Here is a 12,074-nt window from a genome sequence, read left to right as displayed (position 1 = left end):
ACTATTATTTACAGCCCTTGCGTTTGTAGTTAACTTGCGCATCACAGAATAATCAGTTTCAAGGTAAACTATATGTCACAGATCAATCAATTTTGATCGTGTTGTTTTCATTGGATGATATGGCTGTAACGACCAAGTCATCACGTACGTAGGACAGTGGCGTAGCGGGAGGGGAGGGGAAGAGGCCACTAATCAGACCTTTCTAAATTTATACATACACACAAGCACACACACGCATGCACACACACATACATACATACATACATATATATATACATAAATACATATGTAATTATTTATTATACATACACACACACACACACACAGTTTGGGTTGGACCCCCACCTTACAGTGCCCCCCCCCCCCCCCCCCCCACGATGTAAAATCCTGGCTATGCCAGTGACCTAGGAACAGCCAGTGGTATGTCTTTAAATTGCAATCACACGTATACGTGTTATTACAATGTGTTATCACAAATAATGTATGTTCTTCTCATCAACGGATGTGTCAAGAAATTGTTTTAAAATGTATCTAATAATGGGCGACGCAAAGAGACACGCTACCACAACTTGTTTTAACAGTAAGTGACAGGGGCGGATGCAACGTTTTAAAAAGGGTACCTTCGCAGGGGCAAAGGCTGGGTAAGGTGTTGGACCCACCTCCCACTCCCTACCACCGTCCTCTGAGGCCAAAAGCATTTTCTTCTTTTTTGTACAGTGCAAAATTAGGCTATTTAGGCTGTCCAAAGGAAATGTAGAGAAAATGGTCCGCTAAGTTATAATCGAACCCCTCAGGTCAAGACCACTGTTCGCCCCCGTCTCCAGTATTCAGGGAGGGAATGCAACATTCAAAATGTGCACTCATGGCCTTCAAAAATACACTAACATGCATTATCATTATCTGTATGGTACTGGTCAGGATTGGGTTTTCGTTCCTCACTAAACACCAATAAATACATTGTATTCACCTGCACTTCGAATTTCGAGGGTGGGGGTGGGAATGCGCATTCAACACCCTTCCCTTGGATCCGCGCCTGGGTCGTTTGTACAGGTCTATATATGCAATTTGTATATTATTGTATTATTTTAAACGTGCGTATGGCGGAGTGGAATGGGTGCGGCAATTGTTACGTTTTCTCGTTCCAACCAGTGCACCACAACTGGTCAAAGACCGTGGTATGTGCTTTCCTGTCTGTGAGAAAGTGCATATAAAAGATCCCTCTGATGACTACATATCAGAATTACCAAATGTTTGACAACAGCCGATGATTAGTTAATCAATGTGCTCTATTGGTGTCGTTAAACAAAATAAACATTAACTTTATTTACGAGTCAACGCAAGGTGATATGTTTCTTTGTGTACAACTATAATCCATATTTTCTTGTCATGAGCCTCGATCTGTCCAGCTGAAGTAAACTAGCTAAAAATTGATGGCTTATAACCATGTTTACATTGTCTTTTGACAAATATTTACGAACAAATATTTAGTTCTTGTGTTAAACGTAACTGTTGAAAACCCCAGTGGAAAATGAAGAATATTCAGCACTCCCCGACATATTTAAAACATGACAGGTTTAAATATAAAATGATTGTTTTATTAGTGGTGCCATTATATTTAATGTTTGTTTTTATGTGGATGGCCAAGTGATAAACATTTATATTTAATGTTTGTTTTTATGTGGATGGCCAAGTGATAAACATGTTTATTTAATGTTTGTTTTTATGTGGATGGCCAAGTGATAAACATGTTTATTTAATGTTTGTTTTTATGTGGATGGCCAAGTGATCATTGTTGATGATGGACATAGAATGGGAATTACTCACTTGCTTCTATGTTTTAAGACATTATGAGTTAAACAAATAAATTTCCTTTTTTGGCTATAATTTTTAAAAATAATTTACATATACATTATGATGTAGTGCCCAGATATGTGCATTATTTATTGACTTTTCTTTCTGAAAGAAAGTAGCACCACCTTTTGCATGAAAGATACAATACAAATATAATTCAACTTGTACTCTGTATATTTAACAATTATCTCTTACAAATATCATTCAACTTGTACTCTGTATATTTAACAATTATCTCTTACAAATATCTGCTGTAGTATTATACAATTAATAAATACAAACGTAACTGTATTCTGCAAAACAAAACAAGACAAAAAAAACCCCAATAATTAAACAAAAAGAAAAAGAAAAAAGAAAGTAAAGCAAACATATGCAATGTCTATGATTAGTTGGGGAGGGGTGGGGGCGGAAGGGGAGATAAACGATTTTTCTTTCTTCTGTTCGGATATTATATATTAGATTCCTAAAATGCAAAGCTAATAATCAAATTTATACAATAAATATACAATATACATAAACTATAATTAATGTGCTAAAAAGATGTCTTGCTGCTGTCACATAGATCACTTCAAGCGACTAGCAACACGGGGTCACGACGACCTTTGCTATACTGGTCAATATGTGTAGCTCACACAGAAACAGGATGTAGGTCGGACGTAGTTTAGACTGAATGAGTGAATGGTTAACGTCACCCCAGCATGAAAAATACATCGGCTATTGGGTGTCAAACTACGATAAGTTAAAAAATGAAATGATGAACAACATCAATATACAAATTCAAGAGGTAAATTAAAACAGTGTAAAGAACGTATATTAGAGAGCTCGCCTGGAGTGCGCTAGATCGTAGGATCTATCACCCTTAGTGGACCCATGAACTCCCCTCCCTTGTGTCTACCAGTGCTCCACGATTGATATACAAAAAGCCGTGGTATATACTGCACTAAGAAACTACATTAATTTTTGTTTTGTTCAAATACCGCTTTTCCATAGGACAGCCTATGTTGGGCAGCAAGTTTCTTCTCTCATTATTTGGACTAAATGTTAATGCTAAATCATATGCTAGAAATAAGATAACACTAGTTTCATATGTGCTGTGGTGTCATGAACATGATTCCTTCCTTTGTGGCTTACAACTTCACATAAAACAGATCTAACACATTTGTTTATATGTTGATGCCACGCGGTATTTCACAACTTTCCCGCAATACCATTGCTGGAACAAGTGAGGTCATAGTTCTCTTTGAACCCGTGTATATATCCAGTTTCAGGTCCATGCACGGCCACCCAGGCCATAGCCTCTGACACCGCCAACGAATAAGTCTGGGCCAGATTCTGAAACAATTATCAGCATGTTATGTATATTGATTCAGAATGTTTTAAATGTTCACTTAACTGGTTATTGACTTGCTGTGGTCGTCGTAACAAACCTGTGTTTAGGTTGATTGTCGTGAATATCGTAGAACACTGATGAGACTGATCTGTTGCACGGGTTCCCGCGGCTCTGGTTGCCCGGGATCTAACTGTCTGGGCGTGATTTTACGTCGTCTGCTTGGCTTCAAACAGCGCCAAAGTCTCTCCCGGAACCCACTGCTGAGGCAGACGCAAAACACGAAGTTGAGCGGGAACGTGGCGATGATAATAAAGTTTGAGATCACGGTGCAGCGAGACAGAACGTCCTGGGAGATCAGCTGCAGAGTCTTGTGGTATTCCTGGACAAACTTGATCAGGAGGTTTACGGCGACAAACAGCTCCACCAGGAGTGTACTGAAGGCGATCAGAAGAAGCATTGCTGATGTCCGGAGGATGAGCCGCAGCTCAGTGGACTGCACCAGTTTATTACCGATCACCAGTCGACGTCTGTAGCTGAAGCTGACGTAGGTCACCTTCACCAGAAGGACGTTGAAGCACGTCAGTAAAACGCACGGCACTATTTCTGCGAGCGTGAGTCGGATCCATGTGTAGATGTAGATGAAGGAATCGTTCGATATCCTGTCACTGAGTCTCTGTGAACACGTCTCCACGAGGATCACACCTTTTTGGTCAAACAGCTCCTTACCCACCACTGTGATCGGCTGCAGGTACATAAGCAGCTGAAACGAGTGAAGAACGCAGGAGAACAAAACCACCCCCGCGATGGCCAGCGATATACCTTTGTATTGACAGATGCACCTGAGACACGATCTGCTGGAGACACCAACATAACGCTGCCATGAGAGTAGAACAGTTAGCCAGAGGGCGATGGTGTGCAGACACGTTGGAATCAGTAACCGTCCGTATTGATACACGTAGCACCACACCATGGAAGGGTACTTCTTGTATCCGTCTAGAGTGTATGCATAGACGAAGTAGGGCATCATTACGAGGCCCGTTAAGGTATCCACAATGGCCATGGCGGCAAGGATGACGTTTGTGGGCGACCGCAGACGTTTGCTGGTGAGGTTTCTGACCAGGACGGTGTTTAGTAGGAGAGATATAAACACAACTGTTGGAGCTGCGTATCCGTACAGAGGTTTGGCCAGGTCTGCCGGCGCAGTCTGCTCTAGGTCAAGGACGCCCTGGAGTTGTCTGCTCCGTTCTGCCAGCTTGGAGAGGTTGGAACACATGTTCTGTACGGACGTAAGAGCGGATATGTCGCTGTCGCTCACACCATAGCGAGATGATACGAATGATAAACATCTGTGGTACGTCTCGTTTATCCTTGGATAGTCATCAGCCATCTTTGAATTTAATTTTTCTTAAATTGTTAACATATTAAATGGCTTCTGAGAGCTTATCTTTGGCGTTTCGGATTTCGACATGTCGTTGAAACCAATTACCATCTCTGTGATTCAACAGGGAGGATTAATAACAGTGGGTTTTTTCCTGTTATTTAATCTTGATCTTTAAAATTTACTACTTTCGTAAATTTATAATCTAATTATATGTGTTTAGATGAAATCAAGGTTTTTAAAAACTTCATTGGAAAGGATGTAACAATGGCACAGAAGTATTTTGAGAAGAATTTAGAACATTATTTCCATAAAAAATATGTACACATTCTCCTTGGTAACACGTATTTCCACTTTCTCCAGAAAATATTTACAACACAACTCTCAATATTCAGAAAACAAATATTCATTTTGAAGACCAGACGTCTATTTCCATTTTACCCAAGCAGTTTAATTTGCTCCATAACTTTCAAGCCGTATCTTGAATATTTACTTCTATTTTTTTTTTATTCTGGTAGTAAAGTTATTTCCACAATTCTCAAATTGTTGATCGTTTAATATATATTGTATTCTGTTTGTAGGTTCACACAATCGTTTTGACGTCAAAACATGTTTTCATTTTCTAACATGAAATATATTTACACTAATTCAAGTTGTAGCTCGTGTCTGTTTCTTTAAACCATTGTGGGGATTTTTAAAACCAAACCATATTCTCCAAGTAGAAAAATTGTTTTCTTTCTTGTTTTCTTGTCTTGTCTTTTGCTCTTTTTTTTTTAACATATGGACTTCTAAAATAGGATCTTCTACAATGAACATGGTCTGTATATATATTAAAGTCTATCATACACTGTGTAGTGACTGGAACTTCTAATAAGTTATACAAGTATTCACATTCTTCGTTCTATTAAATTGCAGAAAACAAATTCGTATGTCCAGTTCTTGTGTACATGACCGTGTTCGACCACGATTTAACAAGCGCATTAACTCCACTAAACTGTATTGTGCCATTGTGTATTCCTCTAATGGCTTTATTCTGCGTGTTGGCGTGTACAAAACTCAAATAGCTTTTTTTTTCGAACGGCTGCGATTTAAAACTTCGATCTATGTAACAGGACTCCCATCGTGTAAATTAGCACAAGTGAAGTCCAAACAACATTGATTGAGGAGGGCGGATAATCATATTGACAGTGTCCCGTGTTAAACGAGTCACGTGTCTCCGTCTCACAAAATAAAGTCCACCGTTGTCACATCATGCAATATTATTTTCTTTTAAATGGATTGACCATCCATAGAATCAGGTGTATAGTGAGAATTCAGCCAATCGCAACGCACCTCTTCATACTGAGTGTCGACTATCGATCCGCTCCACTTCTAACACACACTGTGTATTCTTTCTTCTGTCTTAATTGACGACTGCCGCTCACGAGCGCTTCCGAGGTGCCATTCGATGATATCCGGAGAGGGGCCATTCAAATATTACGTAACGCTTAGGGGGTGGGGGGGTGTACGTCCAAGCGTTATATGGCGTTACAAGGGGTGGGGGGGTGTACTGAACAGCGTTACGTAACAACATTTTGTTTTCTCTTAAACGTGCTATGCCATGGCAACAATATATAATGTAGGTTTTTAAGAAGTAAATGTTAACCAAAAACAATTTTAAATCAGGCTGAAATGCTTTAATACACTAGATATTTTAATTTTGGTTTTCCCAAGGAGATTCTCGGGATTCAGGTGAAAGCAGAGGTGTGCCGTTAACAACCGATATATTGGTTGGAACTTCTAATCCATCGATGTCAACGTCGTCCTCATCAAGCCATTCAAATTCCTCATTTTCCATATATCGTATGACGCACATCAGTTCTCGCTGACGCTTGGCAGCCAAACGTGTAGGGCGGATACGATGCACGGCTGCTTGAGCTTCGTGGTTCAAAGTCGGATATTTATTTCGGCACATTCGGGAATGGGATGTCATCGACTTGATGGAGGCGTGATATAGACCACACCTATCACAAATACGTTTTTGTAGTTCACTCTGTAAGCTTGGACATGCAAAGTCGTATGGTAGTCCCTTAGCAAACTTGTTCTTTGTTCTTGTGGGAAGAACTGAATTCCCTAGTACTAAATGTACAAAGAGTGATGGGAACCGTGCCGTTACATCATTAGTGCAACACATCAAGCCATCTTCTGTCTGCGAAAGTGGCATAGGAGGGGGCAGGAAGCGCTCCTTGACAATGTCAAAATATGAACTTCTTGGCTCCTCACAACATGAGTGGTTACGACATTTCACAATTTGCAGCATGTACTGGCTTTCCCGTACATGTTGTTCATGCCACAGGCGATTTTTTTCCAGTACAGGGTCGTCAGGTTGACTTGGAGGGATGTATTCTGCTACTGTTGGGTACCCGTCAATTACAGTGTTTGACCATACTTCAGCTAGAACGTTTGCAGCATGTTCGAAGTTTTGTTTTTCCATCTCATTATCCACCGTTTCACCCTGTGGATTAAGATGACTCCCGAAATGGTCGTGCGGCAGTACAAGTCCTGCAATATCATGGCTAAGCGGAGCCATGCGTCTCTCGACACGGTTGAACGCACTCCTTCCGGGGGCATTTGTTGCGATGAATAAAGCATCCAATTTGTATGAACAGAAGTAATCCACTACACACTGAATGGTTTTTGTGTACCGAGGGTTTTCATCTGGGCCTCCATCCACAGTTATTATCATAATGGGTTTCGGTAGTCCATCTTGACAATACATGCTTTCTCGGAATTCAGGCAAGGATAGAATACGTTTCATATCATGCAAGTGATGCAGCGCAGATGATGAGGAATGTTTAGCACTTCGAATTCCCACATACGTTGGCCCAGAATAAGTAACACCGGGACTATCAAAACTGTTTTTTTCCAATCGATATTGCTGCGATCACTGATGGTACCAACTTATGTTGAGCAGCAATGACAAAATCATGATCACTTAGTTTGATTTTATACTCCATGTGCATGATCAAAGGTGCCTGTTTATTGGCGGCGGTCAGTCCTATTGGAACTCTCGCTTTGTCGTCCTGTGAGTGAAAAGTGACTTCACCTGGTCCTAGAAGTGATGCCAACTCTTCCAAATTGGAAATGGATGCTCGAGCAAAATACCTGTCCTGGTGGCGAGAATGTTCATCGTTCTGTGCTCTAATCAGTTTGACAGGCACAGTTTTACAGTGTCTCTTACCCTCTAGAGTTGTAGCATTTCGAGGAAGAAGCCGAAGGTATACTGCACTTCTAGATAAATGGATCCCTTGTTTCTTCAAGGAGGCAGTCAAATCATCCAATGTTCTGACCGTCCTGATAACTTCAGAACGCCGTCTGTCATCTGCCGCTGAACCGCCTATGGCAATATCTACAATCACCTTATGCAAAAGATTCTCATCTTCAACAATTGGTGGCCGACCAATGGTTGTTCCTCTTAGATGTTTGCGAGTTTCATCATCTAAGTCCTCCAGCTTTCGTTTGAAATTATCTCGATAGCGCTGTTGCCTTTCTTTGTTTTTTATACATTTTTTCATATCCAATTTTACTCTATCCAGTTCTGTCTGTTTTTTCTTCAGTTCTTCACATTCTGTCTTTGAGAGCAATCCTTGATGTTTTTTCTTGTACAAATTGTTAAGATCCTCATTTATTTTAGATATAGCAGCTTCAAGTTTTTCTTGCTTCGGAGCTGTATGAACAGTGGTTTGGCTTTCTTTTACTGACTGATGGGTGTCCTTTTCTTCCTCTCCAACGATCGCAGTGTTTCCATTCATCTCAGATTCATCATTCACACCCGATTTTTCTAGGTCTGTTTTTGGAACCTACAAAAGATAAATTAATATGTAGGCCTATCTGTAAAATTAATAATGATTTTAAAATACGATAAAAAATATTAACACTCACCATTATATATATATATATATATATATATATATATATATATATATATATATTTAAAATACTTTGTCACAAGGTATCAAGTCAAATACATTGAAACTTGATGCATTCAGTGTACTGGGGAGGCCAACTGCATATACCATGTTTTCCAATTTCTTCTCATTTTCCGAAATAAATCAACTCAAACCTTTATTAACAGTTAACTAGAGACAGCGACTTCAATAGGCCTACATTTTTTTTGGTATACACTGTATATTGGTATATACATTGACATGATATAACTAGATAAACCTTTATATTTTCGGTCACTGACCAAAAATATAGGTCACGTGATATATGCTCAACTCGATTCGATACTTTGTTTTTCAGCTACATACTAAATATATCGTTAGTTTTAATACAGTATCAATAAATGTCCTTTTGTGTTTCAATAATGAATCAACATTTATAGATTTATTTATTTCTCAAGAGCTTAGAGATGCCTTTTGGGACCTACACAAATGTATAAACTTAGTAAGTAACGTTTTTAAAAAACAAAAAACAAAAAACAGTCATCTGTCATGTATGACGTCATACTGCAAGTGCGTGCTGGAATAATTATGATAAATTAACAATTTGGTATAAAACAGAAATTATAATGACTTTTATTTTACTATTCTTGTTAGGATAAATAAAATAACTGGTTACTGCCTTAGGATATAAAATTTATCCTGATCAGGTCGAATGAAGAATGCCGCTCAGCAGAGCCTCTCGGCATTAACCATTCTAACCTTCGCAGGATATTTAAATCCTATATCTATAAGGCCGTAACCAGTTATTCTTTATCTCTAAATATATATACCTATACATTTAAAAACACAACTTGTCAAATGGTTGGGTTCGAACCTCTTGCACTGATTCGAATAGCATTTGGCAGTCCACAACCACAACCACTCGGCTTTCGATATAGGCCCTGACTGAATATACACAGAATCAACTTGCATATAAAAATATATTGTGTTTGTTATTTCCAACACATTTTATTTAGGCCAAACGAAACTGACGTTGCCTACCTTTGACCAAAAAGAAAACAAACGTCCTCTGCGTTTCATTTCAAGTTGTTTCCATTCTTGAAGCTTTCTAGAGACGTGCCGTGTGAGATCCTCTGGTTCCTTCTTCATTTCCTTCCAAACTTTAGCAACTTCAAGTTGAACCGTCTTTTTGGACAACTCTACGTTAGCTCGTCCATACCCTTCAATTAGAGATTGGTGTAATCTTTCTCTGTCAACCATTTTAAAATGGCGAAAGTGAAAACGTGCTTTCTTTATCCATCGTACAGCAATACGTCACTTTATTGACGTCATCATAGCGTTCATGGGTATAAATATACATTGCCACGTTGCTTTGTCTGTGTTGGGCGTGGAGGGGGGGGGGGGGTATCTCCGAGCGTTACGTAATATTTTGGGGGGTGTATGGTCTAGCGTTACAGAGCGTTACAAGGGGGTGGGTGGGTGTCTAATTTTGACAAAAATAGAGTTACGTAATATTTGAACGGCCCCAGAGCCGGGTCTTGCCGTGTGCTGCCTTGGGACATCGCCTTGCGCGGCCTTGCGCGGCTGCCTTGGGACATCGCCTTGCGCGGCATATCTTATTATTTCTTCCATCCTAAGTTATATGGAATTTTTCTTCCCACTTTCTTTCTTTTCTTGCTGGCCTCTGCTAGTACGTCTATCCTTTACTGTTATCTTTACTTAAATGAATATCTATTGGGTGTTGAGGCTATTGGCTGGGTGGGATCGGGTTCTGACCAATTAGAACTCGGTCCCTTAATAAATGTCTTCTATTTGGTCCGTGCTTCCAGCCGGCCAAAAATTATAAACTGAACCTAGTGTGAGGGATGTTGCGTGAATGTTTGTTTTTCGCCGTGGCTTGGCGGCGCATACACCTGGCAGTGTCTGTGCCGCCCGCCACAGGCGGAATATATGGCTGGGTATGAATGTGTTTTAGTTTTTAATTATTTATGGTATATTGATTATACTTTTAATTAATTGTTATAATAAATGCATTAATTAGTTGTTAAACCTTCCTCTTAGCATTTTAACTTAGTATTATTTTAATTTATATGCTCCATTTTTTTAATCAGACAGGTTTTAAACGGTATTAATTTGATCGGTCAATATTGTATATATACAAACAAAAAAACCTGACCGGTACTCGGTGCCACCCACTTAACGAATGAGTGGTTTCTTGGGTGACACCGAGGATTATATAGCAATGACATTTGTCATCCGTGTAGGTGACGCACCCCCTCGGGTGTAGAGCTCACGAATGCTTGGGGAGAACAGCGAGGACACCTCACCTCATGAATTGGATCAACCTACGTGCTACTTAACATCACCAACGACAGCATATATGTTTCACCACCACACCAGACGGCGGCTCGCGGGCTTTTTCTTCACATACCATCATTTTCATATCATTCACTTCATTTAAGTATGGCCCACCCGTGTTGTATGGATAACCTGGGGGGGGGGGGGGGGGGGGGGGGGCGGGATGGGGGGGGACGCCGTGGTAGGGTGCTTATTTGGGTGCGATAGGGCGTTGGCGGTTTGGACCGATAGGGATGCCTGTTAGGAGCCCCCCCCCCCCCCCCCCCCGGAACGCCCCCCCCCCCCGTGGAAATCTGGACCGACCGGAATGGGCCTCCCGCCTGTTGGAACGCCGGATTGGCCAGTGGCGCGATGTTCCCCCCTTTGCGAATCCGCTATCCTCCAGGGCTAATTTTAAATTAAAAATAAAAAAATATATATAAATATTATAATAATTAAATAATTATATAATATATTTCTTTTGAACTGCCCGATCGAAAATTTATTTAATTTTGCACCTACTAACTAAATAATAAAAAAATAGAATGATATAGGATTCTCATATATGGTGCTACTACATTTAATATATAATATAATTATAAGATAATGGTAGACCCCAAATTGTTTTAGTTTTTTTAATTCTTTTTTAAGTGGTCATACCACACTATTAAAAATTATCCCCTGCATTTCTTTTCCACACTTCCCAACACCCCCCCCCCCCCCCCCTCCCGCCCCGGAGTCGGTCACTGGCGAAGTCAGAGGCTGAATCCGGGGTGGGCGTGCCTGAACCCTAGTGGATAGGGGCACGTAAAATGAGTTGCCCGTTGCCCGTATAGTGAGAGAAATCTGGCGTCCGGAGCTAAAACACAGTTTGACTGTGCTTCGTTGACTCGCGAGAGGAGAGAGAGAGAGAGAGAGAGAGAGAGAGAGAGAGAGAGAGAGAGAGAGAGAGAGAGAGAGAGAGAGAGAGAGAGATGGAAACAGAGGAGAAATAAAGAAAAAGAGAGAGAGAGAGAGAGAGAGAGAGAGAGAGAGAGAGAGAGAGAGAGAGAGAGAGAGTGGAGTGAGAGAGACAGACAGATGCAATACAGTGTAGTACAATACAATACAATACAATACAATGCAATAACTATTTCCATGTTCATATATGTTTCATACAAACATAATCTGGTCAATCAGCAAACAAACATTCATCAATATTTAAGTACATAAAATACTAACAGCTAACAACTAAAAAATATCCCACTGTCGG

The 12,074-nt window shown here is 40.2% G+C and overlaps 2 protein-coding genes across 2 annotated transcripts; both read right to left on the bottom strand.

The window, feature by feature from the left end:
* Nucleotides 1-3,284: 3,284 nt before the first annotated feature.
* Nucleotides 3,285-4,568, bottom strand: LOC121368466 (sex peptide receptor-like). Its single transcript, XM_041493199.1, has one exon. The coding sequence runs from the start codon at nt 4,566-4,568 to the stop codon at nt 3,285-3,287; it is 1,284 nt and encodes a 427-aa protein (XP_041349133.1).
* Nucleotides 4,569-6,220: 1,652 nt separating this feature from the next.
* On the bottom strand, nt 6,221-9,852 carry LOC121367493. The gene is made up of 2 exons (XM_041491696.1): nt 9,527-9,852; nt 6,221-8,398 (listed from the first exon to the last, which is right to left on the bottom strand). The coding sequence occupies exons 1-2, from the start codon at nt 9,743-9,745 to the stop codon at nt 7,448-7,450; spliced, it is 1,170 nt and encodes a 389-aa protein (XP_041347630.1). The 5' UTR covers nt 9,746-9,852; the 3' UTR covers nt 6,221-7,447.
* Nucleotides 9,853-12,074: the final 2,222 nt, after the last annotated feature.

Source organism: Gigantopelta aegis, chromosome 3 (genome assembly GCF_016097555.1).
Source record: "Gigantopelta aegis isolate Gae_Host chromosome 3, Gae_host_genome, whole genome shotgun sequence".
In the NCBI taxonomy this organism is placed as follows: Eukaryota; Metazoa; Mollusca; class Gastropoda; order Neomphalida; family Peltospiridae; genus Gigantopelta; species Gigantopelta aegis.
This window is presented reverse-complemented; position numbering and strand designations above follow the sequence as displayed.